At 41.7% G+C, this 18,971-nt stretch overlaps 1 protein-coding gene across 5 annotated transcripts in view; it reads left to right on the top strand.

Moving 5' to 3' along the window:
- The first annotated feature begins 12,589 nt into the window (after positions 1 to 12,589).
- Positions 12,590 to 18,971, top strand: part of chdh (choline dehydrogenase) — a 32,345-nt gene continuing 25,963 nt past the window's right edge. The window contains exons 1-2 of one of the 5 annotated variants that reach the window (XM_077217639.1): positions 12,590 to 12,680; positions 16,373 to 17,158. In XM_077217639.1, the coding sequence (XP_077073754.1) occupies positions 16,435 to 17,158 (724 nt within the window). In that variant the 5' untranslated portion in view covers positions 12,590 to 12,680; positions 16,373 to 16,434. Of the gene's footprint in view, positions 12,681 to 12,895; positions 13,071 to 16,372; positions 17,159 to 18,971 lie in introns of those variants that run through there. The other 4 variants (XM_077217641.1, XM_077217644.1, XM_077217640.1 and 1 more) reach the window with 4 other exon arrangements.

Raw genomic sequence — 18,971 nt, 5'->3', positions numbered from 1 at the left:
TTTCCTCGCTTCCTTTCCTCGCTTCCTTTACTCGCTTCCTTTACTCGCATCATTTACTCGCTTCCTTTCCTCGCTTCCTTTACTCGCTTCCTTTCCTCGCTTCCTTTACTCGCTTTACTCGCTTCCTTTCCTCGCTTCCTTTCCTCGCTTCCTTTCCTCGCTTCCTTTACTCGCTTCCTTTCCTTGCTTCCTTTCCTCAGTTCCTTTACTCGCTTCCTTTCCTCGCTTCCTTTACTCGCTTCCTTTACTCGCTGCCTTTCCTTGCTTCCTTTACTCGCTGCCTTTACTCGCTGCCTTTACTCGCTTCCTTTCCTCGCTTCCTTTCCTCGCTTCCTTTCATCGCTTCCTTTACTCGCTTCCTTTACTCGCTTTACTCGCTTCCTTTCCTTGCTTCCTTTACTCGCTTCCTTTACACGCTGCCTTTCCTTGCTTCCTTTACTCGCTGCCTTTACTCGCTTCCTTTACTCGCTTCATTTCGTCGCTTCCTTTACTCACTTCCTTTACTCGCTGCCTTTACTCGCTTCCTTTACTCGCTTCATTTCGTCGCTTCCTTTACTCACTTCCTTTACTCGCTTACTTTACTCGCTGTCTTTACTCGCTTACTTTCCTCGCTTCCTTTACTCGCTTCCTTTCCTCGCTTCCTTTCCTCGCTTTACTTGCTTCCTTTCCTCGCTTCCTTTCCTCGCTTCCTTTACTCGCTTCCTTTACTCGCTTCCTTTACTCGCTTCCTTTCCTTGCTTCCTTTACTCGCTTCCTTTCCTCGCTTCCTTTCCTCGCTTCCTTTCCTCGCTTCCTTTCCTCGCTTCCTTTACTCGCTTCCTTTACTCGCATCATTTACTCGCTTCCTTTCCTCGCTTCCTTTACTCGCTTCCTTTCCTCGCTTCCTTTACTCGCTTTACTCGCTTCCTTTCCTCGCTTCCTTTCCTCGCTTCCTTTCCTCGCTTCCTTTACTCGCTTCCTTTCCTTGCTTCCTTTCCTCAGTTCCTTTACTCGCTTTACTCACTTCCTTTCCTCGCTTCCTTTCCTCGCTTCCTTTACTCGCTTTACTCGCTTCCTTTCCTTGCTTCCTTTACTCGCTTTACTCGCTTCCTTTCCTCGCTTCCTTTACTCGCTTTACTCACTTCTTTTACTCACTTCCTTTCCTCGCTTCCTTTCCTCGCTTCCTTTACTCGCTTTACTCGCTTCCTTTCCTCGCATCCTTTACTCGCTTCCTTTACTCGCTTTACTCGCTTCCTTTCCTCGCTTCCTTTACTCGCTTTACTCACTTCCTTTCCTCGCTTCCTTTACTCGCTTCCTTTCCTTGCTTCCTTTACTCGCTTCCTTTACTCGCTTTACTCACTTCCTTTCCTCGCTTCCTTTACTCGCTTCCTTTCCTTGCTTCCTTTACTCGCTTCCTTTCCTCGCTTCCTTTCCTCGCTTCCTTTCCTCGCTTCCTTTCCTCGCTTCCTTTACTCGCTTTACTCGCTTCCTATCTTTGCTTCCTTTACTCGCTTTACTCGCTTCCTTTCCTCGCTTCCTTTACTCGCTTTACTCACTTCTTTTACTCACTTCCTTTCCTCGCTTCCTTTCCTCGCTTCCTTTCCTCGCTTCCTTTCCTTGCTTCCTTTACTCGCTTTACTCGCTTCCTTTCCTCGCATCCTTTACTCGCTTCCTTTACTCGCTTTACTCGCTTCCTTTCCTCGCTTCCTTTACTCGCTTTACTCACTTCCTTTCCTCGCTTGCTTTACTCGCTTCCTTTCCTCGCTTCCTTTACTCGCTTCCTTTACTCGCTTTACTCACTTCCTTTCCTCGCTTCCTTTACTCGCTTCCTTTCCTTGCTTCCTTTACTCGCTTCCTTTACTCGCTTCCTTTCCTTGCTTCCTTTACTCGCTTCCTTTCCTCGCTTCCTTTCCTCGCTTCCTTTACTCGCTTCCTTTCCTCGCTTCCTTTACTCGCTTCCTTTCCTCGCTTCCTTTACTCGCTTCCTTTCCTTGCTTCCTTTACTCGCTTCCTTTACTCGCTTCCTTTCCTTGCTTCCTTTACTCGCTTCCTTTACTCGCTTCCGTTCCTCGCTTCCTTTACCTGCTTTACTCGCTTCCTTTCCTCGCTTCCTTTCCTTGCTTCCTTTACTCGCTTCCTTTACTCGCTTCCTTTACTCGCTTCCTTTACTCGCTTCCTTTACTCGCTTCCTTTCCTCGCTTCCTTTACTCGCTTCCGTTCCTCGCTTCCTTTACCTGCTTTACTCGCTTCCTTTCCTCGCTTCCTTTCCTTGCTTCCTTTACTCGCTTCCTTTACTCGCTTCCTTTACTCGCTTCCTTTACTCGCTTCCTTTACTCGCTTCCTTTACTCGCTTCCTTTACTCGCTTCCTTTCTTTGCTTCCTTTACTCGCTTCCTTTACTCGCTTCCTTTCCTCGCTTCCTTTACTCGCTTCCTTTACTCGCTTCCTTTACTCGCTTCCATTCCTTGCTTCCTTTACCTGCTTTTCTCGCTTCCTTTCCTTGCTTCCTTTCCTTGCTTCCTTTACTCGCTTCCTTTCCTCGCTTCCTTTCCTCGCTTCCTTTACTCGCTTCCTTTACTCGCTTCCTTTACTCGCTTCCTTTACTCGCTTCCTTTACCTGCTTTTCTCGCTTCCTTTCCTTGCTTCCTTTCCTTGCTTCCTTTACTCGCTTCCTTTCCTCGCTTCCTTTCCTCGCTTCCTTTACTCGCTTCCTTTACTCGCTTCCTTTACTCGCTTCCTTTACTCGCTTCCTTTCCTCGCTTCCTTTCCTTGCTTCCTTTACTCGCTTCCTTTACTCGCTTCCTTTACTCGCTTCCTTTCCTCGCTTCCTTTACTCGCTGCCTTTCCTCACTTCCTTTCCTTGCTTCCTTTACTCGCTTCCTTTACTCGTTTCCTTTACTCGCTTCCTTTACTCGCTTCCTTTCCTCGCTTCCTTTACTCGCTTCCTTTACTCGCTTCCTTTCTTTGCTTCCTTTACTCGCTTCCTTTACTCGTTTCCTTTACTCGCTTCCTTTACTCGCTTCCTTTCCTCGCTTCCTTTACTCGTTTCCTTTACTCGCTTCCTTTACTCGCTTCCTTTCCTCGCTTCCTTTAGTCGCTTCCTTTACTCGCTTCCTTTCTTTGCTTCCTTTACTCGCTTCCTTTACTCGCTTCCTTTCCTTGCTTCCTTTCCTTGCTTCCTTTACTCGCTTCCTTTCCTCGCTTCCTTTCCTCGCTTCCTTTACTCGCTTCCTTTACTCGCTTCCTTTACTCGCTTCCTTTACTCGCTTCCTTTCCTCGCTTCCTTTCCTCGCTTCCTTTACTCACTTCCTTTACTCGCTGCCTTTATTCGCTTCCTTTACTCGCTTCCTTTCCTTGCTTCCTTTCCTAGCTTCCTTTACTCGCTTCCTTTCCTCGCTTCCTTTACTCGCTTCCTTTACTCGCTTCCTTTACTCGCTTCCTTTCCTCGCTTCCTTTCCTCGCTTCCTTTACTCACTTCCTTTACTCGCTGCCTTTATTCGCTTCCTTTACTCGCTTCCTTTCCTTGCTTCCTTTCCTCGCTTCGTTTACTCGCTTCCTTTCCTCGCTTCCTTTACTCGCTTCCTTTCCTCGCTTCCTTTCCTCGCTTCCTTTCCTCGCTTCCTTTCCTCACTTCCTTTCCTTGCTTCCTTTACTCGCTGCCTTTACTCGCTTCCTTTACTCGCTTCCTTTCCTTGCTTCCTTTCCTCGCTTCGTTTACTCGCTTCCTTTCCTCGCTTCCTTTCCTCGCTTCCTTTACTCGCTTCCTTTACTCACTTCGTTTACTCGCTTCCTTTACTCGCTTCCTTTACTCGCTTCCTTTCCTTGCTTCCTTTCCTCGCTTCGTTTACTCGCTTCCTTTACTCGCTTCCTTTCCTTGCTTCCTTTCCTCGCTTCGTTTACTCGCTTCCTTTCCTCGCTTCCTTTCCTCGCTTCCTTTACTCGCTTCCTTTCCTCGCTTCCTTTACTCGCTTCCTTTACTCACTTCGTTTACTCGCTTCCTTTCCTCGCTTCCTTTACTCGCTGCCTTTCCTCACTTCCTTTCCTTGCTTCCTTTACTCGCTGCCTTTACTCGCTTCCTTTACTCGCTTCCTTTCCTTGCTTCCTTTCCTCGCTTCGTTTACTCGCTTCCTTTCCTTGCTTCCTGTACTCGCTTCCTTTACTCGCTTCCTTTACTCGCTTCCTTTCCTCGCTTCCTTTACTTATGCCTTTCCTCACTTCCTTTCCTTGCTTCCTTTACTCGCTTCCTTTACTCGTTTCCTTTACTCGTTTCTTTTCCTCGCTTCCTTTACTCGTTTCCAAGACTGCAAGGAAAGAAAAGGAGGACGGTGGAATTGAAGGACAGTTTATTTATACATTGAAATACTTGATCAGAAATTCAAATTAACTAAATTAACAAGCCGTTTTATTGGTTGCCTTTAGCCAATGAAATGGGACTTCTATTGTACGTGATAATAGGCTTGTTTGAGATTAGCAAAATCTGTGCAGAACCGATCAGCTGTGATCACCTTGAGATGCATGCCGGTCAGAAATGCGTCGAGTGCGGTCCGCCTTGCTCTGATGTCATGCTGACGTATGTCAACAAACCGTGTCGGATTCTGCAGTGTCTCTCCACCGACGATGGGAAATGATTTGCTGACGACACAGCTTAATGCTGATTGGTTTAAACAACCGTGATGTATTGTTCTCTTTTAAAATGTTTGATTTTAAAACTCTGATATCATGTTTTATGTGTACATGGTTATGTGTGAATATTCCCAAACTCTCCGACAGTGCAATCTTTTTGGGCTATGCAATGTAATTTGAATAAAGAACACATATGTCTGTATATGTCTGTGGTTTTGCAGTCCATCCCCTCAGTTTATAAACTGTACTCACGAATTCTTAAACTGTTCCCTCAGTTTAAAAAATCGTTCCCACGGATTAATAAACCGTACCCACAAGTTCCTAATCCCTGCTCTCAGATTTGTAAACCGTGCCTTCAGTTTTTGCAATCTGTACTCGCAAATTCATAAACCGTGCCCACGCTTTCACAGTCCTTTCCCATGGGTTTGTAAACTGTACTCACGGATCTGTGGCTCCTCCCCCAGTCTGTGCCGGATGATTCAACCAGGCCTCCTGTTTAGGGATGTATTTCATTATGTTTAAACTAAATTTTGTTAAATGGATAATTTCTTGAATTTTCTAAAAAACGACATTTAGGCTACTGTATCTTTAAAGTCCAGTTTTTGGGCGGAAAAAGCTCAGTATAATAGAATAAGAAAAAAAAGACTTCACATATAAAAAATAAATAAATATAACACAAACACAAGTTTAGGTTATATAAAAATAAAACATTCATAAATTATTTTATGATTAACATATTACTGTCTTAAGTGAACTCATAGTTATAAATGCAAATAATAATAATAATAATTATCATTATCATTATTATTATTAGGTTACTACATTTAGGCTACATATTTAGAAGACGCTTTTATACAAAAAAGGAACAAAAGTCTTAATACAGGTTATACAAACAATAATTATACAGGGCTAAGATTATCACAAATAAACACAAGATTCTGACGCTATCCAAGTAAGGAAAATGCAAGTGTTCGCGCCGGTCTCCATCAGTCGCGACTCGCGCGTATTTTCATTTGACGTTTGCCTAACCAGAAAAAAACAGATTGCCCTGCTCTGCCTCTGATTGGCTAGTACTCGTTGCCATCTGGGTCAGAGCCAATTAGAAGCAGGATGTGTGTGGGAAAAAACTCTGCTGTCTCCTGTGTGTACGGGGAAAGGGGACAAACTCGTTTAAATAACATATAGAAAATATCTGCTTGACAAACTTGTTATGGAGCTTGGAACAAGCCCAAATAAGCAACTACACTTTAGAAACAAGCCCCCCAAAAAAACGCGACTACCAATATTTGTAAGCGACTTAACAGAAAAACAAGCCCAAAGTCGCTTATAATAAGCAGACTTGGCAACACTGGCGCCTGCTTTCGACTAGTTCAGGAGAAGCGCATCTCTAACAAGCCTAATGTCACGAACCGCATCCTCGAGGACATCCTGAAACACTAAAATAGCTTATTGCATTAGACTGATATTTAAATAAATAAATGATATTGTCAATCTCAGTGGAAATGTCAATTTACGGTTTTTCACAGTAAATTATACAATGACTTGTTCTTTTTCACATCCAAAAACTGTAAATTTAATGGTATTGTAAAATTACATTAAATGTATGGTTAGATCTATTACAGTTATTCACAGTGTATAGTTTTATACCGTAGCACCTAACCCTAGTCTTTTACCAATAAAATCACGATCCTTTTTTAGTAAAAATTATTAATTCATACTCATTCTTATAAAAATATTAAATCTTGTTAAACATGTGGTGTATAGAAAAAGAAAAAAATATGCGTATGATTATTCTTGTATAGTTATTTATATGATTAATCCTTTCAAACATATTATTCTTGTATTGATCCATTTGCCTTTTGTCTATTGTATCTTTTAATATCATATACTCATAGTCATACTCATTTTCATGTGTTCTATTCAGTCCAGACATTTAGTTTACTTCTACTCTCACAAATGTGTCTATTCGTGGGCTAGACATGCTATGCTGTTTGCTTTTTCCGTTTTCTGCTGAGTGTGGTATCTTGTTTAGATTAGCATGAGATGGTTATCTTACCTGGAATTCAGGCACAGCTGTATTTGCACAAGGTGTGCATGATGGAAATACATATTTGGCCCGTTCTGCGTCTTAGAGCTGGTTCAGAAAGCGGTTTCGCTCTGAAAAACGGAAAAGGACACGGGCAGTGTCATGTCTTGCCATGTTATGTTAATAAATGTTAATAAATACATTGACAATATTCTGATTTTTTCACTGTCACTCCAGATTCATGTTCAGCACGTTCGACGCGACCTCCAGCGCCTTTTAGAGAATTGTCTTTATGTGAAGGCTGAGAAGCTCACTTTTCATGCCTCCTCCGTCACATTTCTCGGTTCTGTTATTTCCGGGGAAGGCATTAAGATGGATCCCGCTAAGGTCCAAGCTGTCATTGATTGGCCCGTCCCTAAATCACGCGTCGAGCTGCAGCGCTTTCTCGGCTTCGCGAATTTCTATCGTCGTTTCATCCGTAATTTCACTCAGGTGGCAGCTCCCCTAACAGCCCTTACTTCTGTCAAGACGTGCTTTCAGTGGTCCGTTTCCGCCCAGGGAGCTTCGGATCTTCTCAAGAATCGTTTTACATCCGCACCTATCCTTGTTACACCTGACATCTTTAGACAGTTCGTTGTCGAGGTTGACGCGTCAGAGGTGGAGCCATTCTTTCTCAGCGCTCTCTCTCTGACAACAAGGTCCACCCTTGCGCGTATTTTTCTCATCGCCTATCGCCGTCGGAACGTAACTATGATGTGGGAAACCGCGAACTGCTCCCCATCCGCTTAGCCCTAGGCGAATGGCGACAGTGGTTGGAGGGGGCGACCGTTCCTTTTGTCGTTTGGACTGACCATAGGCTTAACCGTTCTGCCAAACGACTTAATGCGCGTCAGGCTTGTTGGGCTCTGTTTTTCGCTCGTTTCGAGTTTGTAATTTCTTATCGTCCGGGCTCTAAGACCACCAAGCCTGATGCTTTATCTCGTCTCTTCAGTTCTTCAGTAGTCTCCACCAACCCCGAGGGGATTCTCCCAACACGTCGGGTTGACAGGCAGGTAAAACAAACTCTCACTCACACTCCGTCGCCGCGCGCTTGCCCAAGGAAACTTCTTTTCGTTCCCGTTCCTACTCGTCTGGCAGTTCTTCAGTGGGCTCACTCTGCCAAGTTAACCGGCCACCCCGGCGTTCGGGGTACGCTTGCTTCCATTCGTCAGCGTTTTTGGTGGCCCACTCGGGAACGTGACACGCGTCGTTTCGTGGCTGCTTGTTCGGTCTTTCTGCAGACTAAGTCCGGGAACTCCCCTCCTGCCGGCTGTCTCAGACCGCTTCCTATTCCCTCTCGACCGTGGTCTCACATCGCCTTAGATTTTAACACCGGACTGCCTTCGTCAGCGGGGAAGACAGTTATTCTTACGGTTGTCGATAGGTTCTCTAAGGCGGCTCATTTTATTCCCCTCGCTAAGCTCCCTTCTGCTAAAGAAACGGCACAAATCATCATCGAAAATGTTTTCAGCATTCATGTCCTTCCGTGAGACGTCGTTTCAGACAGGGGTCCGCAGTTCACGTCTCAGTTTTGGAGGGAGTTTTGCCGTTTGATTGGGGCTTCCGTCAGTCTCTCGTCCGGCTTCCACCCTCAGTCTAACGGTCAAGCCGAACGGGCCAATCAGACTGTTGGTCGCATCTTACGCAGCCTTTCTTTTCGTAACCCTGCGTCTTGGTCAGAACAGCTCCCCTGGGCAGAATACGCCCACAACTCGCTTCCTTCGTCCGCGACCAGTCTATCTCCTTTTCAGAGTAGCCTCGAGTACCAACCTCCGCTGTTCTCGTCTCAGCTGGCCGAGTCCTGCGTCCCCTCCGCTCAGGCTTTTGTCCAACGTAGTGAGCACACTTGGAAGGGGGTCAGGTCTGCACTTTGCCGTTATAGGGCGCAGACTGTGAGAGCCGCCAATAAGCGTAGAACTAAAAGTCCTAGATATTGTCGCGGTCAGAGAGTATGGCTCTCCACTCAAAACCTTCCCCTTAAGACAGCTTCTCGCAAGTTGACCCCGCGGTTCATTGGTCCGTTCCGTATTTCTCAGATCATTAATCCTGTCGCGGTGCGACTCCTTCTCCCGTGATATCTTCGCCGCGTCCACCCGGTCTTCCATGTCTCCTGTGTTGAGCCCGTTCTTCGCGCCCCTGCTCGTCCTCCTCCCCCCCCCCATTCTTGTCGAAGGCGCACCTATCTACAGGGTCCGTAAGATTTTGGACATGCGTCCTCGGGGCCGTGGTCATCAGTTCCTAGTGGATTGGGAGGGGTACGGTCCTGAGGAGAGGAGTTGGGTTCCCTCTCGGGACGTGCTGGACCGTTCGCTGATCGATGATTTCCTCCGTAGCCGCCAGGTTTCCTCCTCGAGTGCGCCTGGGGGCGCTCGTTGAGTGGTGGGTACTGTCATGTCTTGCCATGTTATGTCTTGTTCCTGTTCTTTCTCTTCACTCTGTCTCCCTCTGCTGGTCGTATTAGGTTACCTTCTCTTTCTCTCCTCCTCCAGTTGTTTTTCATCTCCTCTAACTACCTCGTTCACCCTCTTCCCACCTGTTCCCTTTCCCCTCTGATTAGGTGTCTATTTCTCTCTCTGTTCCTGCCTCTTTCTTTGTCAGATTCTCGTTTGAATTTCTCATGCTAGAAACAAACTATCGTCTCGTTTGCTTCACCCTTGTCCTATCCTGTCCTGTCGGAATCCGCCTGGCAAGTGCATCCTGTACTCAGCTAACTGTCTTGTCGTTTGTACTGTGTCAAGTTCATCTGCTGCTACGAGAGATCAGGTACCACTGTTCCTCTACGACCCGCGCCTACCCAGAGAGACCTGCAGCCTGTCGCCGCTAACCCAGCTATTCTCCTCTGCTCCTAAGAAGGCTCTTTTGTATTTATTATAAATACTTTTTGTTTCATTTTGTCGCCCTCTCTGCGGGTTGTCTATTTTCCATTATCTACATCTGAAGAGGATCCGTGTCTTCCCTGTGTTTACATTAAAGGACTCTGTTTTTGTTAAACCGCTTTTGGGTCCTCACTTACCTGCACAACAGGCAGTGGAAAGGGGGAAAAGCGCAAGGTCTCGAGACGCGTCTTTTAAAAGTTGAACTTATTTCTTATAATAAGACATTTGTCAGATTTTATGACATAAACAGAAACTTAGTTCATATTTATACTTATTTTTTCCATTATTATTATTTTTAAAATGACTTTGCTGAAGTAAATTGGGTTCCACTTAACACTGCATCTGAAATAGTTTGAATGTGTTTCACTGGAGTTTAATTTTCATACTTAATCTCATAAGTTTTAAGTTTAATTTTCAGGATACATTTTTGTATTATAAGACTGAAATTCTTGGACAACAGTGGGTAAAACAAATTAAACAACCATATTTCCAGACCTATGGATATGGAAGCTTGTTTCCGCCACTAAATAAATAAATAATAATAATAATAATTGCGACTTTTTATCTCACAATTCAGACTTTTTTTTCTCACAATTCTGACTTCATATATCACATTTGTGAGATATAAAGTTAGAATTGTGAGATATTAAGTCAGAACTGCATGAAATAAAGTCGCAATTGCGTGTTATAAAGTCAGAATTGTGAGATATAAAGTCAGAATTGCGTGATATAAAGTCAGAATTGCGTGATATAAAGTCAGAATTGCGAGATATAAAGTCAGAATTGCGTGATATAAAGTCAGAATTGCGTGTTATAAAATCAGAGTTGCGAGATATAAAGTCAGAATTGCGTGATATAAAGTCAGAATTGCGTGATATAAAGTCAGAATTGTGAGATATAAAGTCAGAATTGCGTGATATAAAGTCAGAATTGCGTGATATAAAGTCAGAATTGCGTGATATAAAGTCAGAATTGCGTTATATAAAGTCAGAATTGCGTGATATAAAGTCAGAATTGCATGTTATAAAATCAGAGTTGCGAGATATAAAGTCAGAATTGCGTGATATAAAGTCAGAATTGCGTGATATACAGTCAGAATTGTGAGATATAAAGTCAGAATTGCGTGATATAAAGTCAGAATTGTGAGATATAAAGTCAGAATTGTGAGATATAAAGTCAGAATTGCGTGATATACAGTCAGAATTGTGAGATATAAAGTCAGAATTGTGAGATATAAAGTCAGAATTGCGTGATATACAGTCAGAATTGTGAGATATAAAGTCAGAATTGCGTGATATAAAGTCAGAATTGCGTGATATAAAGTCAGAATTGTGAGATAAAGTCAGAATTGCGTGATATAAAGTCAGAATTGCATGTTATAAAATCAGAGTTGCGAGATATAAAGTCAGAATTGCGTGATATAAAGTCAGAATTGCGTGATATAAAGTCAGAATTGTGAGATATAAAGTCAGAATTGCGTGATATAAAGTTAGAATTGTGAGATATAAAGTCAGAATTGTGAGATATAAAGTTAGAATTGTGAGATATTAAGTCAGAACTGCATGAAATAAAGTCGCAATTGCGTGTTATAAAGTCAGAATTGTGAGATATAAAGTCAGAATTGCGTGATATAAAGTCAGAATTGCGTGATATAAAGTCAGAATTGTGAGATATAAAGTCAGAATTGCGTGATATAAAGTCAGAATTGCGTGATATAAAGTCAGAATTGTGAGATATAAAGTCAGAATTGTGAGATATAAAGTCAGAATTGCATGTTATAAAATCAGAGTTGCGAGATATAAAGTCAGAATTGCGTGATATAAAGTCAGAATTGTGTGATATAAAGTCAGAATTGTGAGATATAAAGTCAGAATTGCGTGATATAAAGTCAGAATTGCGAGATATAAAGTCAGAATTGCGTGATATAAAGTCAGAATTGCGAGATATAAAGTCAGAATTGCGAGATATAAAGTCAGAATTGCGTGATATAAAGTCAGAATTGCGAGATATAAAGTCAGAATTGCGTGATATAAAGTCAGAATTGCGTGATATAAAGTCAGAATTGCGTGATATAAAGTCAGAATTGCGTGATATAAAGTCAGAATTGTGAGATATAAAGTCAGAATTGTGAGATATAAAGTCGCATTTGCGAGTTATAAAGTCCAATTCTATGGGGGGGGGGGGCTTTTTTTCCTTCAGAATAGTTTACAATATCTCACAATTCTGACTTTATATCACGCAATTGCGACTTTATATCACGCAATTCTGACTTTATATCACACAATTCTGACTTTATATCACACAATTCTGACTTTATATCACGCAATTCTGACTTTATATCTCACAATTCTGACTTTATATCTCGCAATTCTGACTTTATAACACGCAATTGCGACTTTATATAACTCAATTCTGACTTTATATAACTCAATTCTGACTTTATATAACTCAATTCTGACTTTATATCACTCAATTCTGACTTTATATAACTCAATTCTGACTTTATATCACGCAATTCTGACTTTAAATCACACAATTCTGACTTTATAACACGCAATTCTGACTTTATATCTCCCAATTCTGACTTTATATCTCGCAATTCTGGCTTTATAACACGCAATTCTGACTTTATAACACGCAATTGTGACTTTATATCTCGCAACTCTGATTTTATAACATGCAATTCTGACTTTATATCTGACAATTCTGACTTTATATCTCACAATTCTGGCTTTATAACACGCAATTCTGACTTTATAACACGCAATTGTGACTTTATATCTCGCAATTCTGACTTTATAACACGCAATTGTGACTTTATATCTCGCAATTCTGAGAAATAAAGTAAGAATTGTGAGATAAAAAGTCGCAATTACCTTTTTTATTTTTCATTCTGTGGCAGAAACAAGCTTCCATACAGACCAGCTTGTTTGTGTTCGACAATACATGAGTTTGATGGATGACCGCACTGAGGAGGACAGCCGAGTGTGGGAGGGGCTACACGCCCATCACGCGCAGACTCCGCCCACAGCGCGAGCGGTGCCACTGAGTGGGCGGGGCTTCAGTCGGAGTCCTTCACTTTCGCTGCAGGTCAGCTGTTTGTGTGTGTGTGTGTGTGGAGAGAGCACTGACTGCACGGTAAGCCGTTTTTTTTGTCTAGTTACTTGTAACTTCATGTTTTTAACTGTGCATGCCTCGCTTACAAAGCAGTCTCGCTGGATTATCAGTTCAAAGTCTGTGTTTTAAAGGGAAATGTTGCGAATCAACGCCTATTGAAACTAATGTTTTCACTCTCACGCGTGGAATCTCTTTTTTTAGTGAGAGAACACCAAAAAACACAACTCAAAACCATCGACAAAAAGCAGAACATTTGCAAATACAAGCTATTTAGAGTGAGTGAATGCCTGGACTTGTCTTGTGAATCATTGATGACAGATTTCAACAAGTCAAACAATCCTTGAACAGGATCGCTGTTGGAATCTCATCAAGTCCTGAAGGATAGAGTCGCACACACACAACAAAGGCTGGGTTTGTTTGTTGTTTGTTTGTTTGTAGGCCTAAAAGTCGTTTTCTGATGAACATTACAATAGCCTATCTAATGGAAATTTTGATGTGCATTTGTTAAATTTAATTTTAAGAATGTATCTGGTGCAATCTTATTCTTATAATGATTTTAGGGTCAATGTTTGTTTAACTGGTTCTCAACATTATCAGTTCAGAACAGTCACATTACTCTTTCACATTAAACCTTTCGGAATAAATCATTAACCTTCTACACTACATTCTTCTGTTCTTGTGTTCTGGTTCTCATTCAAATACTAAAAGTTTGCTTGCGTTAGCCTTGCCTAAATTAACTATTATTGATCCTGATTATAGTAATCATTATATCATGTGTGCTGTTTTGAATGTAGGAGCATCTGCATAAACACTACGGGAGCTGTGCAGAGATATACTGAACATTGCATTGTCAAATCAGAAACCACAACTATGTGTTTCATAATTAATTAATATCACACAATCACGCTGTTCTGAATATTAGCACGACTTGATTGGATCGTAAGTACATGCAGCTGCTCTGATATTCAGAGCAACAACACGAATGTGTTATTGTTATATAACTTTTATACAACAGTTCAATGGAGTTAATATTAAGAAACTGACATTTTAGAAACAATGGGTCTCTTCATTAATAATTGCGTGTATTTTTTCGCACAGGAGAAACTATCCGCTTAATTCGTCCGCACATGAATTTGTTCACCACCTCGTTAATGTTAAATTAGGGAATGAGCGGACACGTGTACAAGTCATTTGCATAAAACACGCTGAAACATCTCCATATAAGGGCTTTCCGCTCACGCTCTTTTTCATTTGTTTCTGAACTAAATGGTTGAATGAATGATCCAGTTCCCACCGCTCTGACAGACCAACCCGATCTCACGGCAATTCGTACAAATTTTACGATGTGGCTAATTCGTGTGAATTCATACGACCTCACTCGTACGAATGTGTAAGATTTTTGATAAATCGTACATATTTTACAAGTTGTCCAATTTGTACGAATGACCAACCCCTGACCCCGCCCCTAAACCTAACCGTCACTGGGGCTTAGACCAATCGTACAAATTCGTACCAATCAGCCACATTTTACTCACTCGTACGAATTGGTCGTGAGATAGCGTTGGACAGACAGCAGCAGACACTTCATGGTGTTTTGTCGAATATCTCGTTCGGAACTTGTTTTCACCGATCGAATTTGGTGACTCTCAGCGTTGGCCTATAAATACACCATCTGCCATAACAATGTAACCTGCAGAAAGAGTCATTTAAAGTCCCCATGTGGTGAAAATCCAGAATTGTAATGTTGTTTATGTGTCTATGTGGTGTTTTTAATATGCTTTAAGACAAACCATGTGTAAATTCATAAGTCGACAGCATTGCTGAGTATTTTCTCCTTAAAACTGCAGTGAACCAAAGACAGTCTCAAAAACACGCTTTGAAATCGCTGGTGTTTCTGACGTCACAAACTACCTTGTAACCAATCAGATCAACGTGTGATCGTCAACGAGTGGATCTCTGAGCGAGTGAGTGAGTGAGTGAGTGGAGGCGGGGTTCAGGGCTCATTTGCATATTCATAAAACAGCGCATACTAAATGAGGCATTTACATTGTTACATTCAAGATATTTTCAGGCAGAAATATATATTTTTTTTAAATATATAATTTTGATGACCAAAGATGAGTTTTAAGGGATGAAATTATGGAATATAGGGGCTTTAATAACAACCCACCTCTAACAAACATAGACAAGCGGAGTTATACAATTACATCGGCCATCATATTGGTTTACTGATGGTAGCTTTTGGAGCAATCAGTTATAAGGGAAAATCAACAGCAATAGACGGCTTGTGTGATTGTAAACGGCGATGATGTATTCCGTGGGCAGAAACTGACAGTTCTGCTGAATAACTTTGATATTGATTTGACAAGTTACCGACTAGAAGGAATCAGTTGTCAGGCAACTCCTATTTTGAGCATAGTTTAAAGGGGTCTTGAAATGGATTTTTACAATTATTTTAATATGTTCCTTGAGGTTCAATTATAATGCTAATAAAGTTTTTTGCACAAAAAAAGTCCAAATTTATGTGTAAAAACAATCTTTCTGACGCTATATCTAAAATGTGTTTTTTTTTAATCTCTCTGTGGCTTAGCTCCAGATTATTTCTCTGATTTAATTAGTTTACATCAACCTTTGAGATCTCCTCGCTCCAATGATCAGCTGTGTCGGACGGTTCCTCGATCGCGCTTGAAATGTAGAGGTGATACAGCTTTTTTCTGTAGCAGATCCTATAGTTTATTTTTCTTATTCTCATGTAAAGCACTTTTGTACCCATTGTGGTTTTTGAAAGTGCACTAGAAATAAAGTTGACTTGATATACATGTTTTTTAATAAATCCTTATCCTGTAATAATGAAAGGAAAGAGTGGGAACTCAACAGCAAGCAGTATAAATGCACTCTATACTTAAATTTAACAGCTGACAGATAGTCAACCTAATTAATTTGGGGTGTCAATCTCTGTTCCTGGAGGACCAGTGTCCTGCAGCGTTTCTAGTAATGCTGAAGACCTTGATTAGCTGGATCAGGTGTGTTTAATTAGGGTTGAAGCTAAACACTGCAGGGTTGTGGCCCTCCAGGAACTGAGTTTGACACCCCTAGAAAGATGGACAAAACCAGTGAAATATCAACTGAGTTCTTGGCATATTTTATAACATTTTCTAAAGTATAGCGAATAATAATGTGAAAAATGTTGAAGGTGTCTGAATAAATGTTGACCCTGGACCACAAAACCAGTCACATGGGTAAATTTTTTAAAATTGGTATTTATACATAACCCGAAAGCTGAATAAATAAGCTTTCAATTGATGTATGGTTTGTTATGATAGGACAGTATTTGGCCGAGATACAACAATGAAAATCTGGAACCTAAAGTGTAAAAAAAATCGAAACATTGCCTTTAAAGTTGTCCATTTATGTTCGCGATTATGCTGCATTCACTCACAAAAATAAATGTTTTATATATTTACGGTAGGAAATTTACAACATATCTTCATGGAACTTGATCTTTAATTAAAATCCTAATGATTTTTGTCATAAAAGAAAAATCTATAATTTTGACCCATGCAACGTATTGTTGGCTATTGTCACATATATATCCGTGCGAGATGTGACTGGTTTTGTGGTCCAGGGTCACATATATAAATATTTAATAATAATTATATATTATAATGTTTATACATGTTTTTTAACTGTATCCCCTTGTGTGTGTTTAACAGTGTTCTCTGCCTTTGCTCCTCAAGCTGCCGATGAGCATCCGTGATCTGTGATCTCCGTCAGTATGTGGTGTTCCTCGTCGTCTACGAGGCTCGGGTCTCTTCGCAGGAGCATCGGCGTCACACACACACGTGCAGCGCTGAAACAAGCCCTCGTCCGTCAGCACAGGTCCAGCAGCACGACAGTGAAGAAGAGCACCGAGTCCTACAGTTATGTGATCGTCGGAGCCGGGTCCGCCGGCTGTGTTCTGGCCAACCGTCTGTCGGAGAGCCCGTCGGAGTCGGTGCTGCTTCTGGAAGCCGGACCCAAAGACAAGCGTCTGGGAAGCACTCGCCTGTCCTGGAAGATCCACATGCCCGCCGCTCTGACCTATAACCTCTGCGACGACAGGTACAACTGGTTTTACCACACGCTACCTCAGGCACACATGGAGGACCGGGTGATGTACTGGCCCCGGGGTCGGGTTTGGGGCGGGTCGTCCTCGCTCAATGCCATGGTGTACATCCGGGGCCACGCCGAGGACTATAACCGCTGGCAGAGCGAGGGAGCCGAGGGCTGGGACTACGACCACTGTCTGCCGTACTTCCGTAAGGCTCAGACTCACGAGCTCGGGCCGGACCGGTACCGGGGGGGAGACGGCCCGCTGCATGTGTCCCGAGGGAAGACGGATCACCCTCTACACCACGCGTTCATCTCCGCGGGCCAGCAGGCCGGATACCCCTTCACCGAGGACATGAACGGTTTCCAGCAGGAGGGAGTGGGCTGGATGGACATGACCATACACAGAGGTAAACGTTACGACCGTGGGAATTAGGTCACCCAAAAATGTACAAAAAAAGTCATTTACTCACCCTTACGTCCTTCCAAACCTATAAGACTTTCGTTCATCTTCAAAACAGTTTTAATGAAATCTGAGCGATTTCTGTCCCTCCATTGAGAGTTTCTTCAAAACGTTCATTAAGACATCATAAAATAAATCCAAATGAATCGAGCTGTTTAATCCAAGTCTTCTAAACAGACATGATTGCTCTATATTAGGGATGCACCGATATGAACATTTTGGCCGATACCGATAATTCTTTATATTTGAGAGCCGATAACCGATATATTGGCCGATAAATCTAAATCCAAAATTGTGTGTAATTTTTGAGCGTCTGATTACAAAAAAGCCACTTCCCAAGCACACAATTATGATGTTCTCATTATAGTTTTATGTAGCTGATATGACAGACTTACACTGCACATGTTGCACTGAACTGTAATCTCCTTTTCTGAAGTGATTCCAATCATATTTCAAGCAACTCAAACCCATCATGTTGAACAGTGCGCATCTGAAGGAAATAATACATTTATCGGCTTTAATATATCAGCCAAAATTCTCTTATCTGGCCGATAACGATAACATTAAAAATGGACATAAATCGGCCGATACCGATACGATTGCCGATATATCGAGCATCCGTACTTTATATAGTTTAGTTTGGGGTTTTATTCACATACAAGCACTGATCACATCACCTGCATATAGTAGAGCACTCGAATATGGTAGATTGAAGCTCGATTTTTAAGCATCTGCCAGGAGAAGAACGAAAGTCTGGTCACTTAAGAGCAAAGCTAATCGCAAACAAGAGGACAAATACAACACAACAAAGATGCAAATTAAATAAAAAAATTTCAGGTATTGTAGGTTTATTTAACTTTTGATAAGAAATACTACACATTGAATAATCAAATGTAAAAATAATACACTGCATAGTCTTCACTGTATGAATTTATTATAAATTGATTCTTATTAAAAATAGTCTTTCAGTCAGGAGCAGTGAGTGGTCTTTTATTGTTCGATTCGCATTAATGACAGGTTTATTAGGCTGCTGTCCCTTTAAAACTTAATGCACGGATCCAATATACTGATACATCCGGTTTTCATCCAGCGGTTTACGTGCAGTTTAGACCTAACAGACCGTTTACATGAATACTCCACATGATCGTGTGTATATTTGGCCATTCAGATGCAATGAGCCGTGAAAGAGAACTGATTTCTTGATTGCTGTGCGGATCGGGTGTCTGTCAGTCAGCGCACGAGTCAATCGTTGAATTCGTTTTTCATGGCTTATTGTGCTTAATAACTGTTTTTATCTTTAATTTTAACTTTTTAACATCATAGACATCCTGTTTTTAGTATTCTCATTCAGGAATGTTTCTTTATCAGTAAAAAGTGTCAATAACTGTAAGTAATACTGTGCTACGTGGATATGACGATAGACACTTTATTTCATGCCACAATACATATCATCATTCTGCGCAGAACTAGTCCCTTAGCAGAGCATTAGCACACCGTTCCCCGACACATGATCTGAGGAATAATCATGTCTGAAGCAGTTTAACCCCTTTAATGGATGAATGATTCATTAAACATTATTACATGTTCGGGTCTTTAGAGACCCTGATCTATATCTAACACGAACAGATCTCTAACTGCCGCAATAGTATAAAACTCTCCTGATATTTTAATAACAATTACAAAAGAACAAAAAAAAACATATTTCGTTTCTGTTTGGAACTTGAATATCACGTCATCATAATGTATCAGACATCGCAACC

The sequence above is a fragment of the Siphateles boraxobius genome, unplaced genomic scaffold (genome assembly GCF_051911475.1).
Source record: "Siphateles boraxobius isolate OS27281-9 unplaced genomic scaffold, OSU_SipBor_1 75, whole genome shotgun sequence".
In the NCBI taxonomy this organism is placed as follows: Eukaryota; Metazoa; Chordata; class Actinopteri; order Cypriniformes; family Leuciscidae; genus Siphateles; species Siphateles boraxobius.
This window is presented reverse-complemented; position numbering and strand designations above follow the sequence as displayed.